The sequence below is a fragment of the Pelmatolapia mariae genome, linkage group LG10_11 (genome assembly GCF_036321145.2).
Source record: "Pelmatolapia mariae isolate MD_Pm_ZW linkage group LG10_11, Pm_UMD_F_2, whole genome shotgun sequence".
Taxonomy (NCBI): domain Eukaryota; kingdom Metazoa; phylum Chordata; class Actinopteri; order Cichliformes; family Cichlidae; genus Pelmatolapia; species Pelmatolapia mariae.
Window position 1 is genome coordinate 70,695,083 of NC_086236.1, and position 19,934 is coordinate 70,715,016.

At 38.3% G+C, this 19,934-nt stretch overlaps 1 protein-coding gene across 5 annotated transcripts in view; it reads left to right on the plus strand.

Moving 5' to 3' along the window:
- Positions 1-7,560: 7,560 nt before the first annotated feature.
- Positions 7,561-19,934, plus strand: part of syngap1b (synaptic Ras GTPase activating protein 1b) — a 172,738-nt gene continuing 160,364 nt past the window's right edge. For all 5 annotated transcript variants that reach the window (XM_063488241.1, XM_063488242.1, XM_063488243.1 and 2 more), the window contains exon 1: positions 7,561-7,963. In XM_063488241.1, coding sequence (XP_063344311.1) covers positions 7,942-7,963 — 22 coding nt within the window. In that variant the 5' untranslated portion in view covers positions 7,561-7,941. The remainder of the gene's footprint in view (positions 7,964-19,934) is intronic.

A 19,934-nucleotide genomic window follows, 5' to 3' on the forward strand; every position in this document is an offset into this window, starting at 1 on the left:
TTTCACCATATATATATATATATATATATATATATATATATATATATATATATATATATATAATTTGAAATCTCACTGAAAATCAATATTGGTTGACCGCGATCTTCAGGCCCTCAGGTGACACTGCATTAAAACAGGCAAGAGTCTGTCATTGAAGTCACAGGATGGGCTCAGGAAGACTTCCAGTTGAAAACATTTGATATGTTTGAAACTGGTATGAAAAAGAACAGTCAGGACTTTTGGTGAGCTAGAATTCTATATCAAACAAAAATGGGATATTATTCCTCTCCTGGAAGTCCAGCAACTGGCCTCCTCAGTTCTTGTTCTTGACTGTTGTTAAAAGAAGCGACGATGCCTCACAGTCAACATCGTCCCAACTTTTTGGACATATTTTGCTGCCATTAAATTCAAAATAAGCATATATTTTTCTGAAACTAGTAACATTTTCTCAGTTTAAACCAGTATGTGTATTATGCTTTCTATGTTCTGTTGTGAATAAAATATGGGTTTATGAGACTTGCAAATAACTGGATTCTGTTTTTATTTATATTTCACAAAGCTTCCCAAACTTTTTGTACTTTTTAGTACTTTTTACAGCTCACAAACATTTATCAAGTTATTAACAGCATTTGCTACTGATATCCAAGAAATGAGACGTCAAGCTTCCATCAGCTTTCACTTTTCTAATTGCTCATTCATCAACTCGTGGTTAATGTTCACGTGGAGTTCAGCGAGAAAATGAGCCCAGAATGTTATCAGAGACGAATGGCCCTCTCATCAGTGAGAGGCATTATGACAGCCTGGTGGTGGCTGCTGGCTGTGCATGAAAAAGCAGTAACCTTTTAATGGACACAGTAGTACAGACGGGCTTATATTTTGGGCTACGTTGGGGGGAGTTTAATGCCTCACTGACGAGTACGTTATTGAAGGATTTGACTTTGGCTCCGTAAACAACAAATTCTCTGGAGGTTTTCATGTTTTTTTTTTCATCACAGTATGTTAATAAGAGATTGTATACATGTTATTATGGGGATACTTATTTGTTATGTTAGATTTTGTCACACATAATTTACATTTAGACTACTGTTATGTCTTAGAAATAGGAGCCACAAGAGGGCTTTTGTTTTATAGATAGAATTATATATTCACAATATATTGCTATGATGGAACAACTTTATTTTATTTATTTTGATGTGGTTGCATAGTGCCTATATAGGGTGTGTACCTGCCGATTGGTCTGCTCGACTGGGTCGGCCAATCAGAAGGTGAGAAGACACGAATGAGTCCATACTGATACAAGTGAAGGCTCGTTGCTGACAGATCCAACAGTACCTCAAAGGTTTGGGGTTCCCTTAGATAATGCATGAATTTTGAGAAGATTTTGATATTATATAAAATGCAACCGATTGGTAATGTTGTCTGTGACAATTAAGGGAATAATCTATCATTAATAATTTATGTTTTATAATAGATAATCTATGTAGAAGTACAGTGGTAAGTTTTCAGTGTCACTCCTATCTTCCAACAACATCTACACAAACTCATAAATCACTTATGATGAGTGATTTCATTCATCCTTAATTGTCATTTACAGCATATGTTCAATCTTATGCTGTAGGAAAAAACCCCCAACTTGGACTGCTCAAAGTGACCCCCAAACCTTTGTGTACGTGTGCACAGACGGACCAGTTACGCTGCTGAAGAGAGTTTTTTAATCAAACAGGACTGTGATGTTACTGTACATTCCAAACAACAAAACAGTATATAAACACATTTTAGCAAAGCATACATTTAAAGTCATCACAGTGGAATTATTTGAAAGAATTTTCTTTTGTCTGTTTATGATGGGACTTAAATGTCATAAAGATCAGTTAAGGCGCACCCACTCCAATGCTGTTCACAACAGTACAGGTAAATAAGACACTCCATACTAAAACCATAGTTTCCTTCCAGGGACTAACAGTCTATGGTTTAAATGTAAAACAAGGCATTAAGCACGAATGCATCAGTTGAGGCCTGACTGCTCACGTCCCATCTACTTAAATATGTTTATGGAGGTGAAGTGGAGCTGCTGAAAGTTGGATTTTATCTTTGTGCAAACAGGTTACATAAATCTAGAAAACTGTTGTGCAAGTTTCAGAGTTTATATTTTATACAGAGGTTTATTTCAGCAATCTGTTTGATAAAACTTACACAACATGCACATTTGTCAGTTCTATCTTTTAAAGAAAGACTGCGTTACAGGTTTAGTTTAAAAAAAAAAAGACTAGTACAACATTTATGCAGTTATAATTGATGCAAAATGCTCAGATTTTATTTAAATAGCAACCTCTTTGTTATATTAGCTCCTGTCCAGTAAGACAATATTGCATTGCAATTCTCATCCTCCTCAGTGACTATTTGACTGTAGTTTATTAGGGAGGAGTGTGTTGAACCTTTCTAGGCGATGGTGATGAATGTATTTGTGTGTTTTCTATGGTATGTCTATACCCGTCAAGTGCTTGTTATAGGTTGTACTCTTGGTGGAAATCTACCAGATTAGTTTAAAACAAAACAGGAGGAAATAAAACATCTACATTGAAGAAAAAAAAAAACATTTATTTTGGGAGACATGGTCTTCTTTTTCTGATTAGTAGTCAAGTCCAAGTTCAGTTTTGATGTATTTTTGGAGAAATTACATTTGTACATGTATACTCTGCGTTGATACACCTAATATGTAACATGAATAATAAAAAAAGTTTCACCTCTCTGTTGCACTGTTCTATTATAAAACTTAAAAATAAGTTGTCCTGTTAGGTGTCGGTCCATCTAAAAGTGGTTCACAAGATAAATGCAAACCAGGATCAATTAGTTTGCTGTCATTATTTTCCACTATCAAATTAATGTGTGATTTACTTTCCTGGTTGAAGGTCAGAGAAGGATAAAAACCCTAATTTTCAAATTTCAAATTAAAAGATCCAGATTAGCTTTTTCAGACTTTTAAACCCTTTAAACATCTTTTGTGACAGGGAAATAATCAAAATTCATCTTTTTATTTCGTCGTCACTGAGATTACAGAGGGTGCTAATGTATCGGGTTCCATGCTATATATGTGCTTTTGTCGAACAGGTGCAAAGACGTGCAAGCATCACCTTGTGTAACTGACTGTACCGTGAGAGATAACCTCTGACAGACCCTTTGAAATGCGTTTGGGTGGTTTGATTTAGATATTCACTCTGGTTTCAACCAATTCAAACCAGTGAACTCTATATGATTTCATACAAAATGTTGTGCTCATTGTCCTCCTCCGTAGTTAATTAGAGGTGATTCAAGCATTCCTGCACTAATGGCAAAGAACAAGAATTATATTAAAACCTGATAGAATTACATTCTTAAGTAAGGAGCCAAAGTAGAACAAAAAAACCAGAGCTTCACATATATGCAGCTTACAAAAGAAGTGTGAGAAAAATATTTTAAAATAACTTTCACCAGAATCACTGTCAATTAGAGAATTATTTTTTACCATGTTGGTCTTTTTTAAAGTTTATTTTCCCTGTAAGGTGTTGTTATGCTGTACGGATGGAGTGATAGGGAATACAAATTAGTACCACAACTCAACCCCGAGGTGCAATGCTCAGAGAAATCACAAAAGACCTAAGAGCTACATTACAGACTCTACTGGCCTCAGTTACCATGTTAAATATTAAAGTTCATGACAGTACAGTGTGGCTTGTTTGTTAGGATCGCCAGGAGGAAGCCTCGTCTCTCTGAAAAGATCATGACAGCACAGCTTAGGTTTGCAAAGCTTCCTGTGAACAAACGATGATGTCCTTTGGACAGATGAGACCAAAGTGAAGGTTTTGGGCCATAATGCACCTCAACATGACTGAAATGATGTGGTGAGACCTTAAGAGAGTCTAGCATAAACAAATCCCCACAGATCTCAGTGAGCTGAAGAAACATTATAAAGGCGAGTGGGTCAAAGTGTCTCCACAATGTGAGAGACTGACAGAGTAATGCAGAAAGTGAGTGCTTCAGGTTATTGCTGTTAAAAGCGGTTGTGCAAGCTGCTGAATCATGGGGTGTACTTGTTTTTTTTAACAGGACTACACAGGTGTTTTTATATCACTAATTTTATATTTGACCAAAACATATCTGCAGCGGTGTGCGATGTCCAGTCTGTTCTTTACCACCTTAAAGAACAGACTGGCAGCTCAGGTGGCAGAGCAGGCCAGCCACTAATCAGAAGGTCGGTGGTTCGATCCCAGGCTGCCTCCTGGCTGCATGCCAAATATCCTTGGGCAAGATACTAACCCCTGTTTGCCTACTGGTGGTGGTCAGAGGGCCCGGTGGCGCCAGTGTCCGGCAGCCTCGCCTCTGTCAGTGCGCCCCAGGGCAGCTGTGGCTACAATGTAGCTTGCCACTGCCAATGGGTGAATGACTGAATGTAGTGTAAAGCGCTTTGGGGTCCTTAGGGACTGAGTAAAGCGCTATACAAATGCAGGCCATTTACCATTTAAGATGATTTTTCAATTTCAAAAGAACTTTCTGATGTTATAAAACAATGGAAAAATAACTCTCTCTTTAAGAATTAAAATACAATGTTTTTTTCATTAAATGTTCCCCCACTTATGTCTGATTCTAACTCAAAGAAAAGCATTTTCCACTAAAGCTTTTCCAAAACATGACAGAATGGTAATATTTTCATAGTGTGACAGATTACTAGTTATTTGGAGTAAACAACTATGGGCAGAAAATCATCACTTCTCCAAAGTGCTCAAGCTTTTAACTTTCCAAGTCAAAAAGAGGTGGATTGAGGCTGTTATTGAACTGCTTTGTTTCACTGATCACTACCATTGTATTTAGAAATCATGCAATGTCGTGAGAATCCCCCAGAATTAGTCTGATGGGGATGATAAATTGTATTACAGCCAAATGTGTCCTGTAGGAGGGATTAACTACTCCTTTTTTTGGCAGACAATTTACTGTTGCTGCCAACAGGAATGACAGATGTTTATTTTGTGTTCTTGCCAGTTACAATGAGACTTAAGATGAATGGAGGCAACAAATAATGACTCTGAAGAATAATGCCACATATCACTCTAAGTCCTGCGTCATATTTTATTTCTGAGAAGCGGATGCATTAATGGTTGAAAATCTTACTGTTTTATTTATTTATTTATTTACTGTTACCTTTTATAGCTGCTGGGTTGCACTGACATAAAGCCTCTTGCATTTTAATAAAAATACTTGTGTGTCAGCAGCTCTTTGTTACTCAAAATAGTCAGTGAGTCTGAGGGAAGTAACTTCTTTGTTCCTGTGATTGCCGTCTGAAGGTGTGCTACTTGACATTTTTGGCAGAAGAAATTGTCTACATGCTAAAATTAACAATGAATGACTGAGCTACTTTAGTTTGCAGAGGCTGATTTCGAGGCTGCTGTACCACTGTACCGTGGCTCATTGAGACACTCGAAGTGAACAGAGCCTTTGTTAATGTCATTAGTAGCACCTGTGCCTTTCCTACTGGGATAAACAGCTGCTGTGGGAGAAAAAAACCTGTTTACTGCGCAGGTGCGTAACACAAAGAATTTAATTGAAACTATTCCATCTAAGAAGGGACCAGAATCCTTCTGTCATCTTTAATAATGTGTGATACGTTTCTGTGATCATCTGTTATCGCAGGTCACAGGGGATGTGCTTCTTCTCCTTCACACTAGTTTCCTTTGTTAGCATGGACACTTATTAGTGTTTTGGAGGATGCAACTCGTGTAATGTGCTCCTGAAATCCCTATATTTAGTTTTATTTTCATTTATGGCAAAAACTGCAGCTGCTCGTTTTGACCACAAGATGACGGCAACGTCTCAACATGTAACCCAGAAGTAGGCGCTGCACTCTGATGCCTTCAGCGTCCCTCTGAAGCTGTGAAGTCCACAATGATTGAAGCACCTTCAAGCATGCAAATGGGACATGTAAGTGTGCAAAATGTTATCTAATGAAAGCTTGTGCTGAAAACCCTACAGCATTTCTGCTCATCTGTTGGAAAACTGTTGGTTTTAGAACTATTATAGAATAGAAAGCAGGAATTTTTACATTTATTTACCACTGTTTAGACTGAATTTTTTTTCATTTTTATGATGCTGTTATTTTGTGCTCTTGTAATGATAATAATCATTAGTAATTATTATTATCAATTTGATCAAATTACTTTTAGACTCACACATTCATCCATTTAGCCAACTACTTATTCAAATGAGGGTGTCTAAGGGGTGGAGCTTAAAATTTTTCTCTGTATTTAATATTGTGCTATCTACTGTACAATATAAAGCGCCTTGAAGCGACTTTTGTTGTGATTTGGCGCTATATAAATAAAATTGAATTGAATTGAATTGAATTGAAAATGCACACAATCATAAAAAAAATAAATAAATCTGGTCCCTGTTTTCCACTTGTAAACGATCACTTTTTATTTTTAATTTTTTGGATATATAATTTCAACAATAGCCTAAACTGAGGCATAGAAATAAAATTTAAAAAAATGAAAACATTTAAAAAATAAAATAAAATAAAATAAATGTTAATATATAGTTATCTAAGCACCCTGTGTAATATTTTTGGAACTGATTAAAGACGTATGTATCAGTATTTTTTTGTATATGTTCAATCTATTTGCTGCTGATTAAGTTAAAACAACAACAACAAAAAAATCACATCCTAAAAGACACAACTCATAACTCAAACTTCCATCTATTATTTAAATTGCACAATTACGTTCAGTAGTTCAATATTCCTATTTTCCCACGTTACACAAATGCAGCATACGCCACCTCAAGGCGCCATTTTGGCTCCACAGCTTCCTATCTTGATGCAGTTCCTCTGTTTGGTCAAGTGTCGAAATCCAGCGTTATTCAATTTTTAAACGAAAATGAATTAATTTATTTAAAATGGGAAAAGGAAAACGTGTAGTTGTGTACTCGAGTATAATTCCTCTGAAATCTGAAATGTCAGCATTTATGGGAGGTTGGACGTTACCTGCAGTAAGTGTGTTTTCAACAGGTCTGCAGGAGTTTCAAGAGCCAAAACAGGTTTACAGAAAACTACATTAGCTTGGCCTTATCACCTCTAACATGATATTGTGTTTTTCTTTATGTATATTTTAAATACATGTAAAAAAAAAAAAGTAAAATAACCTGTAAGTTTGTACTCATGATAATAAGTAACCGATTGTTAATCGTATCTATAGGATACAGAATCAAAGTAGGCAATGTAAAAATCATAAGAAGCACACACACACACACACACACACACACACACACACACACACACACACACACAGCCTACAGTAGCCTGAAGCAGTGGCTATAATGAATTAACACTCCTGCAACATTATTATAATCCTCCTTTTCCACGAGGCGAGCACAAAATGTAAAATGCATAAGCTAAAGATAGGTTATAGATATTGGGAAACGTGCGCGCCCACACTCAGTAACACGCACACACATGCGCGCGTGCGCTCGTCCTCCACCCCCTTCTCCCCCTCTCTCTCTCTCTCTCTCTCTCTCACTCACTCACACACACTCACTCGTGTTTCACCCTCACACCTCAGCAGCAGCGTGCAAATAAACGCACACACATACACACACGCACATGCACACACATGCACACACACACACGCGCACACACACACACACATCTCTGCATCCTGTATTTTTTTATGCATCGGGAACCGGGGCTTTATAAGCGGTCGTGGATTATGATGCCAGTTTTTATAACAGCGGAATATTGGCTTCTTCTTCGACTCCAACTGTGAACAGCAGTAAATCCCGTGCACGCGCGCGCGCGTGTGTGGTTTTTTATTTTATTTTAATTTTTCAGAATTATTTGTTATTTGGTTTCCACGTTACTTCTGAACGCCGAGAAACCGCCGAGCGAGACGCAAAGCCTACGTTCAATGCAGTTGGAACATGTCCTATGTTCCCTTTCAAGGTAAGTCAGAGCTGATATTTTTGATATTTTTGACACCCACTGCATCTTTCTTTTCTGTCCTCCTCCCCCGTTCCTCGCCATCCTCTCTCTCTCTTTCGCTGTCTCTCTCTTTCTGTCCCTCTCTTCCCTCTGTCACATGAAATAGGCATATCTAAAAGCACCATAGCCGACAGGTGCATAGAGATAGCCTAGAGTGCCTTGTAGATAGATACCCACACACGCACGCACAAACACACACGGATCCCGCGCAGCGTCTGTGGTGTGGAGCTGTGCATGCGGTAATTATAGTATTGTAATAAGGTATGCATGTGCACTAGTGTCTTCTCCTGCAAAAGCATTCCTCTGTTTGAGAGCACTCACACTGCCATCATGGACAAAAACGCTGTAATATTCCACTAATGATCCTGTGGTGTTGTAGAGTGTAAGGAGTTTATAGCGACACGATGCTAGTTGAGTGTGCAGTATCTCTACTGTTTATATATAATGGAGTTTATACTGCTCTTATCATACCTACAGGCTTATTATAAACATGAACTAGTGTAATGTGCTCATAGGCACTCTTAGGGTTGTATGAAGTATTGGATTGTGGTTTTATTACTTCATTTTCTTCTAATCTCATATACAATTTGCGAGATAGCCCTTTGGGGACTTTTCACTCTGATATTTCATGAAATATGTTTGATATTTTGTTGGTATCCTAAAAAGTCTGTATCTTGCTTTCCGTGTGCAAAAACTTTGGCCAAGTGAATATGTAGATGACCAGAATAAGAGGCTACTTCATTGTTCTTGGTCTTTTATTCCCTCATATTCGAGTGTGAGTGGGTGAAAGGCGCTTCAGTGTACGGTAAAGGCAGATTCCCTTGGTATCATTGCACTGCAACTGTGACTAATGCTATATGTGAGCAGGCGTGCTGCAGTGAGCTGCCTCACATCTATCCAGTCGTAACGTTCAATTTGCAGTGTGTGTGTTTTTGTGTGTGTGATTAGAGGGTCTAATTTGGGAAAAGCACGGTCCCTTAAGTGTGATGGCTGAAGTCAGACCGGAGTGAAATGTAACGCCCAGCGCAAAGTTTGGAGAAGCCGTGAAGGACTGGGGGTGATTTGTGTGAGTACCTGTGATCAAAGAGGGTAAAACTGTAGCAGTGTGTGTATCTGTGTGAGAGAGACAGCAGTGTGTAGTCAGTGTGTGGGTTCAGGAGAGAGTGGAGGTGTGCTGCATGTGACTGTAAGGGTGAGAGCGAGTGATGGTGCATGTGTGGATGCAAGCACACACTCACCAACCTGTAACCCTTTGTAGGACAGAATGTGTGCCTCTAAAATGGAGACTAATCTCGACCTGAAATACCCAGCTGTCAGCTCCTGGACTTCACTGTGACCCCGAAGTCATCGTCTAAGCTGCGCGTGAAAAGAGAGACCAAATGTAACTGTGGCAGCCAACTTGGTTGATTTAGCTCTTTATTCCCTCAGAGCACAGCAGATAATGGCTAAAATGCCCTCCTGTGCAAGTGCAGCTATAGATGTTGGTTGCATAATATTGGTGAGATGCTCTGCCACTGTGTTTTGTGTGTGTGTGTGTGTGTGTGAGAGAGAGCCCACTCTGGGAGTCATTGCCAGGAAATTGTGAGCACAGCGCTGCACCTACAGAACCTGCCAGCGACGGCACTGAGTACTCTTTCTCTGTGATCGCAGAGACGTTTCATTTTCAGCATTGTTTTGTTGGGTTTGTTTTGTTGAATTTTATGGAGCTAAACTGTGTTTAGTCTTATAAATAACACACAAAGCTGAATGCTTGAAAAATGAACAAGTTTAAAGGTGTTGTCTTATGCCGTCATTTATAGTGAATATTTAATACATGACTACAATTTTGTAGTTTAACCACTTATAGCAAATTGGATAAAAGTTCCCTGTCAGTCAATAGGAAATGTAACACAGTTTTTTAAAATCCGTCATTTCTGTAATTGTGGATAGAATTTAACAGTGTTTGCAGGTTTCAGCTTTTGAATTGTGAAACATATGCTGCCATTCTTTCTTTTATATCGTTGACTGTGTCCGGCAAATGAAGCAGTCTTAAGATGAAATGTTGGAAGTTTCCACATTTTATAGACCAACCAAATAAACTGTCAAATATATGTTGGTTTACCAACTCTGTGCAGATAAATACTCTATCCCGCTTCCTTGTCTACCTATACATTAGCAGCTCCATGGTTACTCAAAGAGATTATGTAACACTGAGTGATATTTATTGCTGCACAGTGACTCAACATTCAAAGATAAAATATGTGGCAAGATGGCTGATATTAGCGTGACATGGGTTTGAGATGAGATACAGATCAACATAAGGGGAGAAAGGGGCCTCAACAAGCTTGCAGATGTATCTGAGCCCACACTGACGAACGCGTTCATCTAATGTACCAAGCAAGCCATTTGCAGTCATGCCAAGTACCGGCTCACATGAACAGGCAGTTAGTGGGAGGCAGGCAGCAGCAGCAGAGATGGGCCTTCCTATCTTGGCTAAATCTTTCTCTTCCCTCATTCTCTCTCTTAAACTCACACCTTCTTTCAGTCTATCTCTTTCTCCTTCTTTTTCCTTTTCTCACTTTCTTCCATTGTGGTCGACCCCCCCTCATGCTGATCCACCCACTCACTCTCACACACACACACAGTTTTCTACCTCCTCGCTGTCTCCTCTCTCTCCTTCTCTTAACCTTCTCCACAATGGATGTATCCCTGAGTGCTGATGGACTCTGTGGAAGCAAGAAGCCATCCACTGAGCCATCCCTGGCCTTGTCGATTTTACAGTAGTTTGATACAGCAGCTCCTGTCAAGCATGACCGTAGTTAAAGAGACAGCACACCACCAATGCACTGCAGCACTCCTGTTCTCTGTCCTTCTCGTTCCCTCTCTTTCTCCCATGTGACATAAGGGACTGTCTTACACCCCTCCACTACTCAGGCTGTGCCAAGAACCATCATCTGTTAGACTATTACAGTACTGCATGCACGAGATTCATGTAGCTCTGTGCACTAGATGGTCTGTCAAAGGAGACAGCCCATTCATTGTCCAGTGGTGCGGCGAGTTTATTGAAGATGGATTCGTGGTGGCTTTTTCAAGTGTTGTGTAAAATTAGCTGCAGGATCAACCAATGATGAATGCACCGCTGAAGTGATTTGTTTTTAATCACACATGTAGGATTGAATTCTCCATCTGGAGACCTGTTCACAGATCTTTAATGATCTGATTTTTTTTTTGAATTACAGAATCCCATGTCCAGGTTCAGGGATGTTTTAAATCTGCCGGCCAAATCCCTGCTGAACGTGGCAAGTCAGCACTTTTAAATGTCAAAGCAGACTGTGCCTTCCGCCTTTTCAAGTCTCCCTGAAGCTTCATGGTCAAAGACATGTTATAATGTCTGGATATTGAAAACAAAAACACCAGTCCTGTCGTTATTCTTGCCCAAAACTAGAAAGTCAATCAAGAATCTTTATTGGTTTATTCACATAATATTTTATGTATTAGGATCCAGTCAATAAGGACATAATGTGGAACATACAAGTTGCTGACAAAGCTTGTTCAGGCATATATTATCTGGGATGCATTTCAATGTCTATAACACTCTGGTGTTCAATCAATAACTGACAACAGCAGCATAAAACACAGACCCTAAAACTAAATATCCATCAAGCACCAAATGAGGGTAGATTTGCCACAATATTGATGCAAGTAGTCATTTTAAAAAAGTAGATTCTGAGATTCTGCGAAGGATAAGGAATTTGATTAAATGATTAAGGATCAATTATTTTGTAAAACCTGCAGAGGTGCTTTTATGTTTGAGCCTTAAGTACCTTTAATAGTACAATTTTGAACTCAGATTTTGTTGTGTTCAGGTTTGAACTGATGCTCTATTGATTTCAGCTCTTGTTCTGACGTCCTATTCCATTTGCAACATACATATATTATTGGGTACCAGGCCTTTTAGCTTGGTGTGTTAAAAAGTTAATTGCGGGTACTGGATTTACACCACGAATTGTGACAATATGGATCCAATAATAATATAACAAGTTGACATACTGATAATTCAAGAATTGATTTGCTATTTTGTAGCAACTGTATCTTTTATCTTCTTTGGAGCCAAATGCGTTCGGTGCCACAAAAGCACGGTGCATCATCTGCATATAGTTTGAGCCATTTATAGACTCATACAGGCAAAGAACTATTGCTTAGTCCAGTTGTTATTTTTTTGTGTTCAGCACATCTTCTTTTTTTGTTTGCCTATTTGTTGCCCAGCCCTCAACTAGCTTTAGTAAAGACTGTCTGGGACCTTATCTTATAAGAGCCTATAGTGCTTTAGTCATTCTTGGGAAATCAGCATGAGGCTGCTGTAACTGAGTCGCTAGGAGCAGTGACTTTTTAGATTCAGCTGCACTTTGGGTGCATGGGTAATTTAATTCTGCTGCAAAGAACGAGTGGAATGACTCAACTGGTTAGTGCAGGGGGAGAGAATGTCTTGGCTTTTGATTGATCTTGTCAGGATTCAGCAAAAAGGTCAGGATGAGCTGCTTCTTGTCTCTGGAGCCAATCAGAAGGCTGCCAATCTGGAATAATGATCTCCCTCTGGATATGGTTGGCTCATAATCTTGCAGGCATGATGTCATCCAATAACAAGGGTCCATGTGATTCAGAACTGAGATTTTAGCCAAATACCCTAGGCAGCATGCAAAGTTACTGTACATATGTCATTAGTATGAGTCATGTTGTGACCAATGGATGGACTAAATTCATGTTATTAGGTGATACTTATTACTTTCTCAGAGAGTGCTACAACTTTATATCACATTATATAATTACTGAACTTTGATCATTTCAGCAAGGCTGGTCAGTGAGTTTTTTTATCATTGTGTTTGCCTGTTCAAGTATCACTAATTTGAAAGTAAAAGTTTTCAAACTGGCATGACTTCACAAGGCGAACTTTTTATGAAACCTAATAAGAAAGTCATAGTTTTATATATTTTCTGCCAGGCCAAAAAGGCCTATCGTTTCTTTTGACATGCACATTCAAAGTGGTACATTTCAAGTACCTTTTATAAATTCCCCCTGAAATAGCTGGAGGGCCAGTAAAATAAGGGCTGATACCACAGGCTGTAAAATAATGGCCTGTGAAATAAATAAAAAAGAAAACATCTCGGTGCACTGAAGCCTGAAGCTGGATTAAACATCAGTGTCAGGCTATCAATCTCTGAATGAGGTATATAGTGCTCTCTGCTCAGTCTTGCATTCAATGACTTCACCAGACTGAATAAGGCTATACTGCACTGCTGGGTGTTTAATTAGGGCTCCTGTAGAGCCATTTATTTCAGGTGTATTTCTGTTTTTATCTCATCATGTTTGTATGTGTGTGTTTGTATAATTCTGTGTATGTGATTATTTTTTTTTTTTTACAGTATTTGTTTGGTTGTAAATTCAAGGCAGAGATACTGCAGTCTCCTGTTCAGTAGCATGAAGGGGTTGTATTACTTATGGAAATCACGTTACACAGTGAACTGAAAATCCTTTCAAATAAAGTTTAATTGTGAAACATTTGATCTTGACTTAATTCCATATGTTTTATACTGCTGCGTGCTACCCTGCCTCTGTTCCAAGAACCTTTTAAACTTTTTATAAAACAAATCTCTGCAAACAAACAAGCAAACAAAAAACTGAGTAGCTTGTTGCTTGTGCAGAGTTTTGTCTTCTCAGCTAATTTAACCCAAACCATGATTTTGTTTTACAACCTGATACATCGAATGGTTTGTTACATGGAACCATCTGGGAAGTTCCCCCTGAAAACAGTTTGGAAAAACTTCACAGGTGAAATACTTCCATAACCAGCTTTAACCAACCATAGGAAGTAGAGCACACTGAAGAGGGGAAAAAGCAAGCCACGCTCTGAACCCTCACAAGCAGCCTGTGGGGCTAGCTCGGGTACACGCTTTAAGCTGGCAGGTCATCGTTCTCCCAGATCTCATGAGTCATGTGAAAATTCAGCTGCCTTCAAGTAAAGTTTACCCAAACCTAACCAAGAGCTTTTGTTGACTAAACATAACTAAATACAAATAAAAACAGTTAAAGCGATCTAAAAAAATGAAACAGTAAGTGAACTTGGGACACAAGCCTAAATGCCCTGGTTGAAAGCCTTGCGTTTTGTCCTGCTATGACCTTGTCCTCATCCTGTGACTGTGGTTTGTGTTTGTGTTTACACTGCTTCACAAGAGGTAGACGTGTTGCCAAAACCCCAGTGTTTGACTTCTGCCTCCGCCAAGTCCGCATCATCTGAAAGTGTAATTTGTCACTCCAAGTTGTTTCAGTAGTCTTTGGCAATTGACCTATTCTTTCATTTGGGATGTGTTGTAATTGAAAGTGCCATTTTGGGGATATGAAGAGGTGCATTGTTTGAAAAAAAATGTTATTAATTAATTTTAGGTGATATTATTAACACAGGTTGATTTAAATTGAAACATTTTAGTGACAGAATCTTTAAGAATAAGTAAGAATGTGAAAATAGAGCAATGTCTGCTTCCAGGAGATTGTTATGTGTATTTTTTTCTGAAATGGGGTGTATCTATTTTTACATGTCTAATGTGAAATTTACACATGAAAGTAAAAGGGAGTAAGCAGAGTGGACACAACAGATTAAATACTAAGCTGCAACTAGTGATAATCCATAAATCCTTCATAAGTCATATGTCAAACAAAAGAAAAAACAGGTACTTTTGACTGTAGCTTCTAAAATGAAAAATCTCTGACTTTGGTGCATTATGATGGACATTTCTTTTTATAATATAAACAGCTGGTTGAGAATGTAATTGGGCAATTACTCAGCCATAAAAAATAATATACAGTTAATTGCAGTACACACACAATTATGTGCATATTTTTGCATGTAAATTTCATTTATTTTCATTGGTTTAATCCTGAGCTAACACCTCCATAAATTCAGTTTAGTGGTTTACCCTACCACCTCACAGCTAGAAGACCCAGGATTGATCCTTGGCTCATTCTCTGCACAGTTTGCATGTTTGTGTGGGTTTTCTCTTGTTTCCTCCTACATCACAAAGATGTGCAAGTCAGGGAGAGTGGAACTCTAAATTGCCCATAGGTATGAATGTGAGCGTGAGTGGATGTCTGCCTATCTGTGTTCAACCTGTGATGGACTGGCGACCTGCCCGGTGTCCTGCTATCCGCCCAGTGCATGCTGGGATAGGCTGTAGCCCCAGGTGTGCCAGAAAAGGATTAAGTGGGCAGAGAAATTAAATGAATAAAAGATTAACCTGAAGCATCATTCTCTACATTAAAATATGAAATAGAGTAGTAGAATATGGAGACATTTAGAAAAAATGTAGGTTTCTGTGATTCTCTCTTTATGGACTTGAACAGGCTGTAAATACATTTTAATGTAAATTATTTAGAGCTGATGCATAACTAATTATTACAATAATTATTTATAATGATGTATGAATAATAGTTGATATTATTATTTACTATTACTGTTTTATTTTAACATAAATGCCAAACATTTTTAGTTACTGAACTGTGATTGTCTGTTGCTTTTCAATACTAACCTGTGCATTTGCAATTTTGCACACAATATAGTATTTTTTTCATATACAAATGTACAGTTTATTATAACAACACTCGTACATACTGAATGTCTTACCATTACAATAGTATGCATAACTAATTGCACTTTATATTCTGACCACACTCTACAGCCCTTGCTTTTTTTAAAATTTATTTTCTATGGTTATTAATCTTAAAATTTTAGTTTAATTAGTTAATTTTATGCAATTTTAACGCAAAATAGGAATCTAGGTGCTCAAGTTAACTACTGTGTTTTGCAGCATAAACTTCTTGATTGATTCTTAATTCATAGTTCTAGTCTTGTGAGGACGTATGTCTGTCTTGGTGCAATAATCTGAATTTTCTTTGGACATTAACTTTCACCTTTTTACTGTTATTTTTCTAGACAAAAAACAAATAACAGAGAAAATCATCTGCTATGTAGTTTCAGTCCTAAACCCTTTTCTTTCACTTTGTATTACATTTGGGAAGGACTGATCTGGCCTCACCAGAAAAATAATAATACTGCTTTACTGTTTATGGGTTATAATGTTAAAATGACATTTACATAAGTGACCTCTTGTGGTGAACAAGTGAATGTAAAAAAAAAAATCAGCTGCTGTTGTTACTGTTGGATGTTTAGGTGGGATCACTGTGGTGAGGAAATTAACAAGAAGCTTGCTGCAGTTGAGAGAAGTTTGTCTTTTGGCCCTTTTGCGAGAAATGCTTTCCAGCATGCAATAAACATTGTAATAATAGGACATATATGAACAGAAACCATGATCTTATCTTTAACTTAAGTAGCTTTTAGTTCCTAAACAGTGACAGAAAAAAAAATAACAGAAAATTTGCTGAAATAAATTAATCAAACTCTAAAAACAATGGGGACAAAGTATTGGACCTGAACCCCAGTCTCCTGAGTGAAAGTTCTGTGTTTCAGTACTGACTTTACTCCCATTTCATTACACATAGATTTTTATCAAGGGCCCATGTCATCCCATTTTAACCCATCAGAGTACCTTTTACTGCTCTTTAATACTGCTAAGCCCTTTGCTTTGGGAGTCATTGACGTTTTCCCTATTCTGTTGGTAACAACACAGGTTCTCTATAAAGGCATAGCTGCATACTTTAGCTTGATCTGTAGTCCTGTTGTGAAGGGATTAGGTTGTTCCAGCCCACTGTCATTTCCACAGGGTCAAAAACTGCTGCTTAGTTTGATTTCCTGGCAACTGAATATTATGCAGCAAGTGTTATTTAGTGTCTGTGCTGTGACATGCTGGGTTTAGGCAACAGTGATCGGAGTCTTCCAGTCCAATTTCATTGCACATGCATTCTTATGAAGGACCCTTTGGTCTCACATTTTAATGCACTGGGTTAGCAACAGTTTTTTAGTGTGCAGGGTTAATCTTAACCTATTTAGGTACTTATTGTTCAATAACCTAACCACCACCACCTTTATTACGAGTGGACTAGAGAATTTTAATCTCACAGTACCAAAAATCACCGGGCAAGAGCATGGATAGGAATAAACTCTGAATATTGTTAAAAATAATGCTAATGTACTTAATGTAAGTATCACTGTGTTATATTGCTTTCTACTTCTTTTATGTCATATTTTGGATGAAAATGTTTAATTTATACCACATACTGTTTATTTTATAGATACGGCGATTATTTTGCAGAATTTAAAATATAAATGTACTATGTTATGCTGTTTTCATACACTCAGTCATATATAAATAATTCAAAAAATCTCCAACTGCAACATTAAAGTTATAGTACATGCTTACAATTCTGAAAAAGGACATTATGTATTGACTATTTTTATTTCAGCTACTTTAGGTTATTTTGATACTAAAACTTTTGCAGTCCTAGACATTTAAATACAGAGTCTGAGTTTAGTCAGATTCTGAGTTTAGTCCAATACAAAACAATGTGAAGGCTTTCCTGCAGTGCTGTTGTATCAGGGGCATAGGACTGCACATGAGCATGAAAATCGCACATTTCTACGCCAATTTTATACGCTGTGTTAATATTTTATTTCCTGGGGGTCTTGACAAAAAATATTACCCAAAAGATTATAATTTATGATACATCAGTTTAATTTTCTTGAGAAAATATCACAAACTAATGCGTCGAAGGAATTTAAAGTCTTGAACGTGGCAGCATCAGACTGCATTTATTGTGACATACCTGTTTGTGTTCTTTCAGAATGGTCGACGGTAAACTAAAAACCGTGTGCTAAACAAGCACTGCACTTCCTGTCTGTCCTTTAGCCTTCTTAGCTTTATTTTCATAGTTAATCATTTCATATCATTTTGTAGCATAGATTCCAGCTGTTATATTTATGGCCTGGGAATAAACCTCTTCTCATTCTCTTGTTTTGTGCATTTTAACTCCAAAATTTCCGTATGCTGTATTTCCGTTTGAAAGCTTTTACAACCATTTTTTTAAAAGTAGATTATGTAGGTTTTGCCTCCATTTTAGATGCAGATGAGAGCAATTTGTTAGCTGCAAGTTTCACAAGAATGGTTATGTGCACTGTATTTATCTATGTACCCCTGTGCTTATGTCTCTCTTGTGTCACTGTGTGTAATATGTGTGTGGTAGTGTTTTACCTCCACTAAAAGGACCTGATAAAGGTTAGCAGTCTCACTCAACAGCTGATGGTAAATTTAGCCTCCTTTTCACACTATCCCACACACGAGCCTTTCTCTCCTGTATCAGACCAAATCCAGACATGTTCCTGCACTGAAGAGATGTGCCATTATTTAAAGTATTAATTATCAAAACCAGAGATGGTTATAATGTTTTGGGGAAAGGTTTCCATTTTGTGTAAAGGGCAAAAATCTGGATTATGTTTGATGAGCGTTGGTCATCTAAAAAAGACAGGTGTATTTCTAGATGCAAATGAATGTAATGGAACAAGTGTTGCTTCTGATTAATGACACTGTCAAACAGGTACCAATGGATGGTGATGAGAACGGCTTGCAGGATGCCAAAACCACACTTTTAATTTGGTGTTCTCGCTTAACTCCCATCTTTAAATTTGGAAATTGCGAGGCTCACTCAGGAGAATCTAATATGTACTGGGCCCATTTAAGAACAGAGGGAAGCGAATGCTTCGATCTGAGGAGCACTGCAGGAAAGAGGCCATTTTTGGCATTGTAATGTGTTTTTGTGATCCAGTCTAAATCTAACCCAGTGTCCTAATTCTTAAAATGATCTGAGGTCTTAAGATTGCTACCATAAGTAATCCTGTGGAAAACAGAAATGTATCACCTACTGTGCCCCTTTTAAGAGGTCTAAAGTTGCATCAGATGAGCTCCTCTGGTAATTTCTCTGTGCTGTATTTGCATGCACTGTGCTGTGGTAATCACATTACTGACATTTTCTAACTGCTCCCAGCTCGAGCACATGCTGACATTATTTGTGGGTGAAAGGTTGCTTTGCAGATACCACAATCCAAGTGGTTTGCCACAACACTGTGACCTTGCAGTCCTGGAGCCAGACTTTATGTAACACATGCAGTGACATGGAACATGAACATATGACAGAGCTACCGTGTGCTAAGCTGGTTTCCCTTTTGCAGTTGAATATGTTTGGTGTTAAATAAAAGAATACATGGATATTAATCATCTTAAAACAAAATGTGCTGGTGTGCAGCCTCCTCTTGCCTACATAAATACTGAAATAGGGCACATGTGGCCAGTCTAACACATGTGGTTTACAGTTTCAAAAAAATATTTATATGTATAATTTTTTTTTTTTTTGAAGCAGGAGACAAATCTATGCCACAGGGACGCTTGCTTCTAAAACCTATATTTCTACAGCTTACCCCATGGGTAATGGTAAGAGACAAAAAGTTTACTTTGAACTCTTACAAGAAAGGTCTATTTAAGTGCAATGTATTCAGTATAATTGTATCTTTATGTAACAGGTAGATACAAAAACAAGGAGCAGGAGGGTCCAAAACAAAGAACTAGCAGTTCTGGAATCAAGCTGCTTGGCTAGCGGAATACACTAAGCAGTTCAGAGGGCCAGCTGTGTGGCCAACAACACGAGCCAGATGCTCAGACGGCTTGGCAGTTGACCAGCGACGGACACAATGGGGCCAAGGACCCTCGGGTGGCTTCGTTGGAGGCCAGTGACAGAGACTCAAGCGGAGCAGGACCAGGCAGCGCAGGACCGGCCAGTGCAGAGACCTCTGCTGAATATGGAGCAGGCTGGGGTTGCACAGGGCACAAAGCAGGCTCTGGTGACCCCTTGGACTCAGGCAGACAGAAACCCATTAGCTCTGGTTCAAGCTCTGGTGATGGGTGTCCCTCAAGCTCAGGTAGAGAGGGACCCAGTGGCTTGGTTCCTGAAGCAGGCGGTG